At 52.7% G+C, this 14,668-nt stretch overlaps 5 protein-coding genes across 5 annotated transcripts; 2 read left to right on the forward strand and 3 right to left on the reverse strand.

Annotated features, from left to right (window-relative positions):
- Positions 1–391: 391 nt before the first annotated feature.
- J4E79_003753 (uncharacterized protein) lies at positions 392–1,450 on the reverse strand (the record flags this gene model as incomplete). The annotated part of the gene is made up of 2 exons (XM_049352645.1): positions 392–514; positions 578–1,450. The coding sequence occupies 2 exons, from the start codon at positions 1,448–1,450 to the stop codon at positions 392–394; spliced, it is 996 nt and encodes a 331-aa protein (XP_049213024.1).
- A 475-nt stretch (positions 1,451–1,925) lies between these two features.
- On the reverse strand, positions 1,926–2,923 carry J4E79_003754 (uncharacterized protein; the record flags this gene model as incomplete). Its single annotated transcript, XM_049352646.1, has 2 exons — positions 1,926–2,502; positions 2,565–2,923. The coding sequence occupies 2 exons, from the start codon at positions 2,921–2,923 to the stop codon at positions 1,926–1,928; spliced, it is 936 nt and encodes a 311-aa protein (XP_049213025.1).
- A 4,452-nt stretch (positions 2,924–7,375) lies between these two features.
- J4E79_003755 (uncharacterized protein) lies at positions 7,376–8,520 on the forward strand (the record flags this gene model as incomplete). Its single annotated transcript, XM_049352647.1, has 2 exons — positions 7,376–8,440; positions 8,488–8,520. 2 exons carry the CDS (start codon positions 7,376–7,378, stop codon positions 8,518–8,520), a joined length of 1,098 nt encoding a protein of 365 aa, XP_049213026.1.
- Positions 8,521–9,250: 730 nt separating this feature from the next.
- Positions 9,251–11,876, forward strand: J4E79_003756 (uncharacterized protein; the record flags this gene model as incomplete). The annotated part of the gene is made up of 2 exons (XM_049352648.1): positions 9,251–9,300; positions 9,350–11,876. The coding sequence occupies 2 exons, from the start codon at positions 9,251–9,253 to the stop codon at positions 11,874–11,876; spliced, it is 2,577 nt and encodes an 858-aa protein (XP_049213027.1).
- Positions 11,877–12,094: 218 nt separating this feature from the next.
- Positions 12,095–13,602, reverse strand: J4E79_003757 (uncharacterized protein; the record flags this gene model as incomplete). Its single annotated transcript, XM_049352649.1, has 2 exons — positions 12,095–13,135; positions 13,189–13,602. The coding sequence occupies 2 exons, from the start codon at positions 13,600–13,602 to the stop codon at positions 12,095–12,097; spliced, it is 1,455 nt and encodes a 484-aa protein (XP_049213028.1).
- Between the last annotated feature and the right edge of the window lie 1,066 nt (positions 13,603–14,668).

A 14,668-nucleotide genomic window follows, 5' to 3' on the forward strand; every position in this document is an offset into this window, starting at 1 on the left:
CCCTCACCTTCCGGCCCCTCCATGGAAAAATAGCGTCACCGGTGGCAATGGCGGCAGAAGTCAAGCTCAGTCAGCGGTGAGGGTCCTTTCGAGTAACCGCTAGCGATCAGAAATTTTGCCGCTCTCGGAGCACTGTCGTCCGGCCCATCCATCAGACGCGCTTCGGGATGAACGTGGCTGGACGCGATGCCTGAGTAGATCCCACGTGGCGGCACTCGGAGCAGAGTAATGCATTGTCATACGATTGAGGAAGCTTGTTCTACCAACAACCCACGGCTATACACTATCGCGATGTTATTCTTAGCTTATCATCGTGAATTCCCGCGGACATATCCAGGGCAGCTTCGGCCAAAAGGCCGACCTCAGGCTTCTCGATGGTGATAGCTGGATATTACAACTTTGCTTTGCCAGTTGTCTTGCCCCATCCGTCTTGGTTCAGCCATCCGTACACCTCCTTGTATTGTTCTTCAAGATTGCTAACAGTGTGGCCTGCTCCGCTCGGTCCCGGATCGTTCTGCATCATCAGTCATCAGCACACAGTCACACACTCGGGTGGATGTTTTCCATCAATACTTACGTATGCCTCAACTAGCCTGGTCTGTTTCGCGCCCACCTCAAGGATCGTGCCTCCACCCAGATCGGTTTCTTCCAAGCATCTCAACATGGCGACTGCCACTTCTTCGGGTGTCGCCCACGCATCCTTGGTTTGATCAACGAACGCTAATTTCTCCGGATGCTCGGTCCACAGTGGTGTTTTGATGACGCCCGGAGCGACGGCATTGACGCGAATGTTCATCTCCGCTTCGAGCCTACCCAGCGACCGGACAAAACCGTTCATCCCGTGCTTGGCCGCCGTATATATCGGCGCGTGGAGGTTGGGGTTTTGGCCTGCAATACTAGAGATGATGAGAACTCTCTTAGGATTCTGCGCACTCACTCTATCTACACCAGGTGGTGGATTGAGGAAATGCGATACAGCGAGCTGGGTCGTGCGAATGGGATGTGTTACGTTGATATCGAGAGTTGCGTATCGTCCCCCGTCCGCCTTGTCTCTGCTCTCGCTGCCATCGACGCCTGGAGGATGCCAGAAGTTACTCCAGTGGGGATCGTAGACGCCTGCTCCTGGACATACAATGTCGACTTTTCCGAATTCCTGTATTCCTACTTCGAACATGCTCTCCAGCTGCGGCCAATCCGTAACATTGGTCTTGAGAAAGACGGCTCGTGGTCTCCCCTGCTCTTTAGTGCTGTATTTTTTGACCAGTTGCTCTGCTTCCGGGCGAAGCGAAAGATCGGCTATAAGGACGGAGCAGCCATGGCTGAGAAGTAAAGCTGCAAAAGAGAAGTTTATACCTGACCCAGCACCAGTGACTATGGCACTTTTCCCATTGACACTGAATGCATTTCCAGATTTCGTCTCGTTGACTAACCCTGGTTGTCTTGCTGCCATCTTGCTCCAAGCACGCTCTTGAATTCGTTCGAATGGTCAATAACAAAAAAACATCTCTCTCGTGGTCGTCAACATGACTATATATGCGACCTAGGTACACGCTGTCCAGCATTCACGCGTCTAACCAGCACGGGATTGCCTCATTGGGTAACGAGAGGGGTAGTTGTGGGGTAACTCGCACCGAGCACTATCGTAGTCGGGGAAGGTTTGCCGAGCTTCAACCCTCTTACACTACGCGGAAGCTCGTATTCTGAGTGGTTCTACAATTCACCATACTTCAAGCCCACTTGCTAATCTCGAAAAGCCATGAAATATTGACGTCAGTGCTGCAGTGGGTTGAGTAAATCTTGAGTAAATGATCTTTGTACTAGAACTACGATTATGTACAGCCAACCAGCCAGACAGTATCGAACCTGCCTTATTTGGGATATCAATGTATACCAAGCGCCACCTAACGCCGTATGTGCCAGAAGTCCTAATTCCGTTTCCTCAGCTCACTGCGCTCCTGTCCGTCGGCCCCACTAGTACGCGGAAGAGGCTCGCCATTGCCCGTGCCTGAGACGTGGCTCAGGCGAATCAGCTCATCCATCATAGCATCTCTTGTCTTCTTGAGCAGCTCATCGACGTGCTCTGGTCCCTTTCCTTTTGTTTGTATTGGCGGCAGGACTGTTACATCCACCACGCCTGGCGTAAACCTCTTGCCCTTTACGTCTAGGACGTGGTAGTAGTTGCCAACGACGACGGGCACAATTGGGACTTGCGCTTGTACGGCGAGATGGAAGGCGCCTTTCTTGAAGGGCAGGAGTTCAGGTTTCGCGGCGTAGGAACGCGTGCCCTCAGGGAAGATGAAGACGTTCTGGCGTGTGGTCTTCATCGTGTGTGCGGCAGTGTCGAATGCGGCGCGAGAGGAGGTGCGGTTTGCGCGGTCTATGAAGACGGTCTTGGAGAGGGCCATGAACCAGCCGAGTAGGGGCACGTATTTCAGCGACTTCTTGGCCGTGACGGACGTGTACTTGGGGAACATGCAGCCGAGCATGAGAACGTCGAGTTCGCTGCAATAAGTGTCAGCGCTGCTGTCGACAGTTGGCCCAGCCAAAGGACCTGGTGAACCCACGTCTGGTGGTTGCCCACAAAAATGGCGGGACGGTCCCTGAGGGCGTCTTCTCCACTGAGACCGCCCTCTTTCTTCATGCTCCCCGTCACTCTGAATGTTACGCCGGTGCACAACCACATGACCCATTTGAACGCCCGCGCAACCGTCCACTGGATCAGTCCACCATAGCCCACGAGGCGCAGAGGTATAGCCACGAGGGTGCCGTACAGCGCGCAGCAGAGCATGAGGAGCATGGAGCTTATTGCGAAGGCGTAGTATGACACCAGCTGGGCGGGCTTCGCGGGCAGCACGAGCGAGAGCAGGCGCATGGCCATGATGAGCGCGGGCGGCATGGCGGCGAGGTAGATGAGCCAGCCCATAGCGAAGGCTCTCGGCGGGGAGGGTGAGGGAGAGAGGGAAGAGAGGTGCTTGTGTTTGTGTGTGTTCGTATTGCGGGTTGAAGAGAGTCGGAGCTTGGTGGGGACATTTTTTGTCACGCGCGCCGAGGTTCGCACATGCAGGCCTCGCCAACTCGCTAATTGTCATGTGTACCGCCATGCCATTCATCGTGACCCCTTCTCCTCCACAGAATGCCCTGAACTGGTCCGCACCAGCACCTCGTCTCTCCGCCGCCTTGACCAAGTCATCGCTGCGACGCAAAAGGTCGTGATATATACAAGTAAGAGAGGAAGCAATATCCAGCGCCAGGCTACCATGCATCCGACCCTCAATTTGATCTCGGTGTGTTGCGCGCCGTCAGCCAGAGGGAGATCTAGCACGGCCTTGAACCATGTCTCGGGCGTCCATCTCAGGTATGGGTAGTTGATTCCGACTGTGTTGGAGGCGATAGGTTCCTTGATGTGCTGGCCTGTCGTCTGGTATGTCACTACGAAGACGAAGATAAAAGCCGACAAACAGAATACACTTCCGAGCAACGACAGGATAGCAAGAGCGCTAAGACTTTTTCGACCCTATTCACACTTTCAGTACCCTGTTCAAGAGATCGTGGATATTGTTATCCTACCTGTCCAGTCTTCCTCATCCTCCATGCAGTCCACATGCCGAGAATGCCCAGGAAGAATCCATATACTGCTGCGCCGTTGCTCTCGTGCCCTTGGTCCGTCCATACATTCTTGGGTTCGACATTGATTTGGGTCGGATTGCCAGGCCAGTTCACATGATAAACATGCACCTGATGCTTCTGGTCATGTATCCAAGCCACCACAGAACTGATCAATCCGAATACGGTGATGGATAGAGCACAAAGTAAAGCGCTCGATGCGAACAGCAGCCTATTTATCTTTTGTCGTCTTGCCATCAATGTCATCGAGGCGGGCGCTGTGCGGGGAGAAGGTTGTAATAATTCCATATTGACCGAGCGTAGGAGTGGGTATAATACGAGGAGAGGGACGAAAAAGCACTTCTCAACGGTTCATGCTCAAGTATTATACGCTTCAGATCTGGGGCTGAGTTTTTCCTCCCGTCATCGTGGCACACATTCGGGCTGGATGGATGAGCTCAGCACCTTTGCAGCTTAGTTGTCGCAGCCTTGAACCACTTCAGGCACGCTACCTCTCTCAGATGTCTAATATTAGCAGAGAACATGGGATCATCAGCAAGCATGTCGGCATCTTGATGCTCAGTCTCCTACTCGTTCAGCTTGGCATGTTTGGAAACGAAGCGGATGACGCCAGGGGAGCCATGTTGGTCAGCTTTATCGAAGTAGGAAATATGCGCAATTCAGTATAAAATCCTGACAATTGCCTGTCTTCGAAACAATGGTGAGATGACGCTGGTGCACTGTTTCTTGTTTCGAAACATGTCAATATTTGCGAAACTTGGTGGCCTCTGCGTTCACCCGGGGAACAGACAGTAGAACGGGGTAGATATTAGTGCACTCTTGGAACGGGAACGCAACTGCACAATTCGAAGCGCGTCTTGTTCCTCACCAAGAGGAAGCGGGATTTGATGGGGTGTCTTTGGAGGGTCGTGAACGTATTGGTCGGGTTCCTGACGCGCTTCGGGTCGATCCTGCCCGCCTCGGAAGAGCTGGTGGAGCTAGCCCAACCAACCACCCACATTTTCACGACGCGTCTCCATACCCTGGACCCATCACTTAGGCCATCGACGAAGCATGAGCTTTCACACGTGCTGCTATTCTACACTCGGCGGTAAATGAACGAGACGGCAGAGATACAGGCCGACAGCTCTGCTCGATCGCTGTCTTTGACCCGTGATGCGACCTGCGGCACGTCTGGGCGGCGGCTAGTCGTCACACACCAAACACGCGCGTTGACACACGGTACAACCTTTCCCGCTGCTTGCTTCAACAACCATGTTCGATTCAATACCGAGGTCTCTACTCGCGACTTTTGCAGTTGAACCTCTCGGTATCGAGCACAGCGTGCCAACAACACTCTACGCCGGGAAGTATATGCGTGCTCAAGGCTCGCGCATAGCGCACAAGTCATTCAGCTGTTCCTGGTCCCATCCTTCGCGACAGCTGTTCGCATTCGGTCCGGTCCGCGCTTTGGCTTCCCAGGCACCACGGCCGTCCCGAGGACCGGCATGAGAATGGGCGGCTATCGCTAGGTCTACCTACTATCCATCGCATATGGGGAGCGCAGAGCCAATACTCTAGGCTGCTAAATTACACTTCCAGCCTCTTACTCAATCTGTCCTTGATCTGATAGCAAACACGAGCCGAGATACAGGCAGACCCTGGTTGTGGTAGGTGTTCGATTGGATATCGAGCTGTAGTATGAGCACGGCGTAGCTAAAGCGATATGCAAGCACGGCACATACTTCTCATGAACTCAACAGGTCATGAGCAAATGTTTATATCCCTTCATGTGGGACTATTTCTGGTATGCGGCACTCATTATTTTTACTCACTCTCTATTCTCTCATTCGCTTCCTGCAGCCCTGCGTGCCTGGCCGGTCCAGGTTCAACACCAGGAATACATTCTTTATTAATATTTGTTAAAAAATAACTTTGGATTGCACCCATGCGGCTGCCTTACCGGTCCATCAGCAGCATCCAGCCACTCCCTAGCATATATACCACCTTTCCAGCCAACTACGGCGGCTCCGACTCAACGAACACGTCTGGAATTCATTCCGGAACATGTCTCATCAGAAAGATCGAGGATGGGATCGAGGCGGTCCCTTTCGAAAGGAGTAATGTTCTCTCGGCTCCTATACTCAGTCCAGATCAAGAAGAGAAAGAAGTCTTCGTGCCGTCGTGGGAGGAAGTCCATAATTTCAACAAACCTCTGCCTAGCCTTCCAAGATGCATATGGCAGCGAATTTCCACGCGGCAACGTATTTTAGCTTTGCTGAGTTTACAATTTCTGATGCTCCTTACGATTGGGCTGAGTCTTCTGGCTGTCAAAGATCGATCCTCAACCAGGTAAGATGTACGAAGCCAAAAATAAGGATGCCATTAACATAGAATCTATAGCGATGATGATGCGACAGCACACGTTGCTAGCAATGGCCCTCCAAGTACCAACATCACCAACAACCTCCAACGTGGAATCTTTGCGTTACCTGTTGAACTTCCGCAGCAGCAGAGTATGGCATGCCTGGCAAGCAAGGATCAGACCAATGCGTGGCAATGTGCATCTAACTCAACCTTTCAACTAAGTATACTTCCAGCTCTGGCGGGCAATGACAGCGCAATCATGGTCGCGGTGGGACCACCGCGCAGCAACGACACCATCCGCCATGGCGAACGCATACCGAACATTCCACCTTTGGAGCTTGTAGCAATTAACAATGCTGAGCACGAAAACGATTTTGCCTATCGCTTCCGCACTACCTACGACAAGATTGTATTGCTCAGTGAGGATGAGCTATCTCTGGCTGGAGAGCTACTGCTGCATCCTGCGACTTCGAACACTCTATTCCAACCTGGGGATAGTCTGTGGCAGTGCATCTTCAATGAGACCACTGTTGAGGGTTACATCTACCCTACCAGAGCTACAACTGCCAGCGCTACCAATACTGCATCAGGCACGGTCGATGTGGATAATTCCACTACGCTGCCAAATTTCCCCTACGCCGTTAGGTTGGTCGAAAAGTGGACGCCAGATGGAAAGACCCCTTACTGTTCGAAAATGACTATGAAATCGGACGGTACCCTTGCTCCACTTTCGGAGGAGGTGATGTTGCGTTTGGACAATTCCAGGGGTAATGTTCCAGTTTCCACATCGCAACGTATGGGACGTATTAGGCATCGAGAGCAACGGGAAGAGGCGCATTTGAGCCAGTGTCAGTGTCAATGGGTGGTCAGCTGACGCAGGGTTTTCGATCTTACCTTCGACAGACAATGCCATAAGTTCGCCAAAATCGTCTTCTTTGCGCTGATCCGACGTCTTCATTACATTTCCATTTAAGCATGCTTACATCAAAACATTACCAAAACAGCTTACGTGTCTTTATCCGCGAAGAACAGGTGGTCGATTGAATATTGGGCCCATGGCTCCACCCAGGACCCTTTTTCCTGGGTACACCCACACATGACATGCCACACTGAGTAGACGACCAGCGAAATTTGTAATTGCCCTGCAGATCTCACAGCGTCTTCCGCGTCCAGGCCTCTCCCCGATCACGTTGTCCCATCGTCGGCATCCGATGGCACATCACCGGGCTCTATCTTTACTCACTCATCAAGCATTTCGATTGTCTGAACACTGTCTTGCACGCCCACCTGCATTCAATTATCCAGCAACATCGTCGAAGATTGCTAGGACAGGGAACGAGTTTTGCGTCGCAATCATCTACTATACTATTGAAACCAGATCAAGCAAGCCAGCCTTTGGCATACGATGGGCCCCAAGATCACCGAATCCAGGCGAGGCTCTTCAGCAAGAGATGCTCGTGCACAAAGCAAGAATGTTGTGCCTCCAAGGACTCCCGAAATCATACAAATACCTGGCCGGTTCAGCGCGCTTGGAACTGAAAGCACTATAGCAGTAGTGGGAAGAAAGCAAGAGACTCGCGCACGAGTGAAAGTTGAGCCCGAGAGTCCCGATAACACGGTATACCCAACCTCGCCAGTATCCCGACGTCGAGACTACAAAGAAGAAGCGAAAACAGTCAAACCCGGAGGGCCTTCCTCCCGCCATCATACAGTTCACATCAAGGTCGAAGACAAAGCCGATCTCGAAACACCACCACATTACCCATCCTTCACAACAGCATGGTCCAAATCGCCACTCCGCGTACCAACCCCCCTCGCTGAACAGTTCTACCGATCTACAGTAGTCAAGAAGGAGAGCGATGTTTCCTTAGTACATAGGGATGTACTGTCACTTCGCAGCCAAACTTCAGGTCCGTCGGTTAGCTCGAGCTACAAGAGGTTCGCTGTCGAGACTTTCCGTGACTTCGACGCGTCACACCCAGCCTCCAAAGTCAAGATAGAAGAGGAACCGGAAACGGGATACTACATTCCGACAGGAGCGAGCAAAGTCAAGCATGAAGCGGGATCTTCCCCCACAAACCTCCACCACCGTCCCAGCCCCACAGACTATCCCAATCCATACCACAGAGCGCCTGTAAAACATGATCCAGCATCAAACTCTTCACCCGACCTCAGGCGCACACGAAGCCACTGCACCGTCGCACCAACGCCAGAACTCCGCTCCGAAACCAAATTCTCCTACCTCCAACCCATCACACCCACACCCTTCAGCACCCCCTACGGTCTCGTCAACCCCTACCCTCCCGATCCATCATCATACCTCGTCCCTGGGTCCTTGATCGAAGGAGTTCAACGGCGGACAAAGTGGGGCCAGAGAGATAGACGAACAAAACGGGTACCGCCAGGTCTGAACCCACGAGGTGTGCCCGCAGCCGAGGGTGTTGCTAGTGATAAACAGAACGCTACAAAAGTAGGAGCGGAGGGGACTGGAAGTGGCACAAAGTGTGCATGGTACAGAGTTTCGCTTTGCAAATGCTCCAAATGGGTTAATTGTATCAAGGCGAAGTGCTCGCGAGCTGCTAAGAGGAAGTGGTGGCAGAGAAGTAAACAGCATCAGTACACCACGGAAAGGAGGGAAGACAGTGGTTTTTATGTTGTGAGGCGGGAGATCGGTCCTAATCTCAGGGTTACGGTTCGAGATGTTTGAACTATGTGGGAGTGGTGGTCGGACGATCCATGGGAGTGATCATCAACCTGGGGTAGTATTGGGGTGGGAATGTCAGCTTCGTTATCGAGGACGGTGCCTTGGAAGGTGCTTGGGAAGGCGCATTTGGGGCTGTGCGGACTTGTCCTGTATTGTGCACACATACGCTACACGCGATTGGCCAGGTGTTGCCCCAATTCTCACCGGGATTACAAGAAGCAATCCCCATGCATGTGTAGTCAAAATACCAGTAGCGCAATACAAAGCTATGTTGTTCATGGCGCCTTCCAATAGTAAGCGATCGGTGTTGTCATGTGGATCCCGAACGGCTCGTTGCCAACATAGAAGGTGCAAGGCTGGAGTTCAATCTCGCTCTCTCGCCCCCACACCTCGACCACAGCCTTGTGCGACATCGAAAGGCTGAAACGCCATGTTTAAGAAACGGGTAGCAGCACATTTTATATTCCAGATGGCTCACTCCCCAGCCTTCTACCACTTCCCGTCTTACTGCGAAAGTTTGCGTCCCCTCTTCGCCGTCTGGCCGACATGAGTTCTCAACGTTACAGCTCACTCGGCATGCCTGGAGTCAGCGCTTCAGAGATAGAAGGATATGAGTCCGAGTCCCGGTAATTCATATTCTGCGACAAGGCTTAACTTTGCGATTGACAATCGCAGACCGCATGGGCTCGCCACGGAGGTCTCCTCGATTAGCCTTCTGTCTGAGCACAGCTTCACCTTCGAATACGATCACCAACAGGACGTTGATAGCACTCAATATCAACAGAACGGCAACGTCAACTCATTCCAACAGAATGCGAGCGTCCACAGCTACCCGCAGAATTTTCATGCGGGTGCGGTTGATCAACCGTCCGATGTCTATTTGGAGAATCATGTAGCTGGTCTCACATCAGAGCACATCGACAGTCAGGAGACCGATGCCTTCCAAGATGTAGATTTCAGTTCATTCGGCCAACCTCTTCGCCGCTTCTACTTCCGCACGATAGTCGGCATCCTGGGACCGCTGATCGTAGTATCTTATCTCATCACCATCTGGCGCATCTACCTCGCCCCACTCCACCCCAACTCAACAATAGCCTTCGGACCACCGGGCGCTAAATGGGTGTTCTATAGTTGGTTCGTCGCCGGAGTGATCGGTCTGAGCCTGAGTCTTTACGGCCTGGCTGGTGCCGAGGCTGGTATGCTCATGGAACGAACTTGGAGGGTTGAAGATGCCATGCGTCTTATGTTGCATGCTGATAACACATGGTCTGGCCCCGGTGGCTGGATGAAAGCAATCAAATGGGTCGTGGAGATGCGCAGGGTGCGCAACCAGCATAGCAAGTTCCCTTCTCGGCTGTGGTTTGTTCTGGCACTTCCAAGCGTGGTTGTCTTCGTGGCTTGGCCCTTATCAGGTCTCTGTCTTGAGATGAATAGTGGTTTCCTTCACGGTAAGCCAGGGAAAGGAGCGGATGTTACTGGATTCGTTCAATCGACGTTCAACGCCATCCTTGGGGGTCGCAAACCGTCTCGAGGAACCTACATCGGCGCGCGTGTTTTCGGACATGGTGCTGTTTACACACCTGAAAACTTCGATCGATCGAAGACCGAGTTTCTGAACAATGTTCCGGTGATACTGCCGAACACTGAGAGCATCGAAGAAATATTTTTGACCGCTCAAGGTGAAACTCCTATCGAGGGAAAAGCTTGGGGTCTGTTGTTACATTACGACTGCAAGATCGTAGACAAATTGTCTGATTTCGTTCTCTTGAAAGACCGTCGATCTTCAATAGATGTCTGGGGAAGGAAATCTATCTTTCCCGAATTCGAACGAATAGAAACTGCACGAAAAGCGGATGAGGATCCTCCCATCGACGCATTTACAACAACAGCCTCCCCGTTGGGCCTGACTGACAGCCTTGCTCCAGCTGCTACCTCCACCTCGCCTCCTGAACCGAGCGCATTTCCGACTTCAAACTGCACAAGATGCGCCGCTTTGAATTATGAGAAACAAGTCAAGTATATGTCGTACCGTCTCCATGACAACTGCACCTTTGTAGAGGTGAAGAAAGAGCCCGGAGGAGATTTCGGTCCAGGTATCGCTGCCGCTCTAATGCAACGGGTAACGAACGTCGGTGCAGTCATAGAGACTGCGTATCAATCCCTGCCGCCACAAATACGCTCGAACGACGAACCACCCTGCGGCTGGCTTGATAAGCTGGAAAACCCGGCAACGTCTTACTGCTACCATGATTTGCAGGAGAATCCTTCCAAACCGTATCCCGGAATTGAGCACAAGAGAACTTTTGAGGTTCTGTTGTGGCAGAAACTTTACCCCTTATCAGGCTCTCAGAACAGTACCATTGTCCGTACTATCGAGTCTCTCACTGGTGAGTACGTCGCCGACAAGGATGAGGGCCTCAAAGCGATTGGTGTGTCCTGTACGTCGAGCAGCAGTGTAGGCTCAGCAGACATCGATGGCGTGAGCTCTACTTACTCCAACTTCCAACGGAGCGACACTCCGGTACCTCGTCGAAAGGATGATTGTGCGAAACGCTTTGGCGTAGAGACACTCGCGTGTACACTCAACATCACCGACGATGGTTGGTTGAAGTGGATGTATGACTCAATAGGCCTGCCGTCACCCCTTGACACGTTTATAGAAGATCCTGGAGAAGCGGATGTCGATGGCTTCATGAAAGTTAACAATCAGCTCGAATATCTACAAGCCGATCAACTTCGACGGGTTCTTCTACAAGCGTACTCCACTTACGCTATCAAACTCATGTACAATAACGGTCAGGATTTCATAGGCGTCAACAAGACACGCCTCAAGTCACACGTTCCCGACCTCACAGCTTTCATCACTGGCACCGTGATTGAGCCGGGCGTAATGCCAGCCGCTGTTCCCGTTGCGTTGTTCGGACTATGGGCACTAATTAGCTCCGGACTTTGCCTTATCTATGGCTTCAGGCGACGATGGAGTGCGATCTTGGACGGGCATACGGTTTTCAGGCTTGGGGCCGAATTGCAACAGACGTACCGGACGAGACTGCAGCGGTGTTCTACGATTGCTGATGTTGAAGAGTGCGAGGCTTTGCATGAGATTCCAGGATTCGTTGCTGACATGGAACCTGATAATGATGTGGGGAGAATTGGGCTTATGGATGGGAAGCCGGCTAGGAAAGACAAGTTTTATCGGTAGTGAATTGTGTAGTCAATGTTGTACGTAACGTACTGTGCAGTAGCGAATACCCACAAGGAAGCACTTATGGAGAAAGAGGAATTTGATCAAAACGTGTCTTTATCGTCAAAAAAAGTAGTATGCGTATCGAACGCTCTATCACTGAAATAATATTTACAACCAACGTAATTTCCTCTTGCATATATTTTCCTATGTCATCAGAATTTCCGTCAAGCGATCTAGAAAGCAAGCAAGACGGCACCCATAACAGCACCGACAAGGCCGCCGGCCTTGACGTGGCTCGCTGCACCAGTGAACTGCGATGGTGGGGCAGAGAAGGTAGCGTTGCCAGAGGGCTGAGGCAGCGCACCGGTAGGCGCGATTGATGGCACAACAACACCAGGTGCGGACCTAGTGTCGATCTCCAGACCAGACTCGGTGGGGTAAGGAGGCAATGAAGCTGCCGCGGAAGTGATCAGACTGGAGATGGGCACGGCAGGGTACTCAGTCGTGAAGGTGGCGGGTGGTGCGTTGGTGATGGCTGGGGGAGCGCCGGTGACGGTGACGGTAGCAGTACCGCACTCGCAAGGCTCATCTTCGCTGTCGCTGCCGGTAGGAGAGTCAGGGCTGCCTGACTCTTGGGGGACAGCGGCGCCGCCGGTGGGGTAGTTGAAACCGGATCCGCCGTTGCCGCCAGCTGGGACAGCAGGAGGTGTGGGCTTTGCTGCGTCGCTCTCTGTGCAGGTGGTGGATGCACCGGAGGGCTTTGAGTCGGAACCGCTGTCAGAACCACCAGTAGCGGCTGGGGCGTCGATGCCAGACTCGATGGGAGCTCCGGTAGCGGCAGCGGAGTCCTCGATGGCTACGCTGTTCACGGGGGCACCCTCTGTGTTACCGGCATCGATGACCTTGATGGACTTGAAGTCGCCAGTCTTGTCGGTCCACTCATACTCTTTGCCGGGCGAGTAGTTGATTACCTTGATGCTCTTGACGGTCATGGTGAAGGGCGCATCGTCGTAGGTGACATTGCCTCCGGCCCACTGGCGAGTGCCTTCATCCTTGGAGTCACCGCCTGGCCAGTTTCCGAGACGAACATTGCAGGGGGTCTGAGGGTAGTTCTTGCCGCCGTTGGCATCGGCAAAGTTCAGTGTGCGGGTAGGTTTGTCATCAACAATCCAGGTGAGCGATTCAGAAGTCCAGTTGAGAGCATACTTATGGAACTCGTTCTGGTTGTTAAGTGCATCGGCCTCGATCATGCGATCGTAGGTGGTAGTGTTGCCCTGACTGGTGTTAATTTCTTGAAAAGCAAGTGCAAATTGTGCTGTTCACATACCTTGCCGAAGTAGTTCTGCTGTACACGGCTGTCCACACCACCAATCCATTCCCAGTCGACTTCATCCAAGTTGTCAGACTGAAGGACGATGGAGGAGATGATGCCAACGCCGGGAGCTGCCTTCATAACGACTTCGACGTATCCAAAGTGAAGCATGGCCTCGGATCCAATGGTGGGAGCATCACCCTTCTTGGCAACAGTGAACTCAGCACCCTCAGGTCCATACTTCAGTTCACCGGCAGTCTGCTTCCATCCCTTGATAGCATCCTTTCCGGCAGTGAAGTCGGTTTCCCAATTCTGCGGCATGGCAGGGTTGTTAGGGCATTTCTTCTCCATGGGGTTGCAATCGGTGAAGGTCTGAGCGGTGGCCAGAGCAGCCAGCACGCTCGCCGTAGTGTATGTGGAGAAATGCATGGTGGATATCTCGGTAAAGTCTAGTTGTTCGAGATAAGTTGATAAGACAAAAAGAAGTAGTCGTCCGAGATGTGCTGTATGGAGTCGTTTCACACGCAAGACACAATGTCAACAATGCGTAGAGTGGTGTTAAGGAATGTAGTGCTTCGCAAGCGAGCGTTGAAAAGAATGTAGTGACTGAGGTCGACCTGCGTCCAGAGAATCGACTGAGAGAGTGTGAAGTATGAAAGGTTAGACAAAGAGTGCAGGCCAGTGCTGCGTGTCAGAGGAGCACCGACTATTAAAAGTCACGAAATGCTATACGAAGCAATCTCCCCTGCGCGCCAGGACGCGCATCAGCGGCCAGCGGCCGAAGTCCATGCGGCTTCTCAAGCCCATGCAACATGTCTCCAGTTCAAGCGCTGCGTAGACCTGAATGGTCGTGATGGCTCTCCTGAAGTGTTTCACCAGCCGTCTGTGGAGACTAGGGCGTGTCAGGATAGTCGAGCCGCGGTGCCCGTTCTGGCGGCGACGCCGCAGGCGCCTATCAGAATGGAGAAGTGCCTGGCATCATCTGGCTCATGTTTCTTCTTCCCAGCCACTAATTCTTATGCTTTGGGAGTTGGCCGGCTGCGTGGATGTGGCTGTGCCGCTGCGCCCAGCAAGTGGGAGGGATTGACGTTTCCCGTCATTGCGATGCGCACCTGGGCAGCCCTGACAGCTGGAGCGATGCGCGCTCTCCTATCTAATCTTGGCGATCATCCGTCTATCAATGACGTCTCTCCAACGGCCGGTTGCAAACATGTCGGCGCAAAAAAAGACGCGCGGAGAGGTTGCAAAGGGGCATGTCTGACAGGCGCAGTTTGGTAGGCGGCGCAGTCGCTCCGACGCCCGGTGCCAGACATGTGAGATGCAGGTGTACACGGGGCGCTACCCAGAAATAGCTAGTAAGCTTTTCACTTGATTTTTTTCTGGCTACCAAGATTCACGACTGAAGCCGAAGCTCACTTGCGCCCGTGGGCAGGGCTCACTTTCGGCACGTGACTCATCGCTACACCGCCTTCTAGGGCTCGCCCCGCCGTTGCCC

This window comes from Alternaria viburni (genome assembly GCF_023758015.1).
Source record: "Alternaria viburni strain BMP 2772 chromosome Unknown scaffold_6, whole genome shotgun sequence".
Lineage (NCBI taxonomy): Eukaryota > Fungi > Ascomycota > Dothideomycetes > Pleosporales > Pleosporaceae > Alternaria > Alternaria viburni.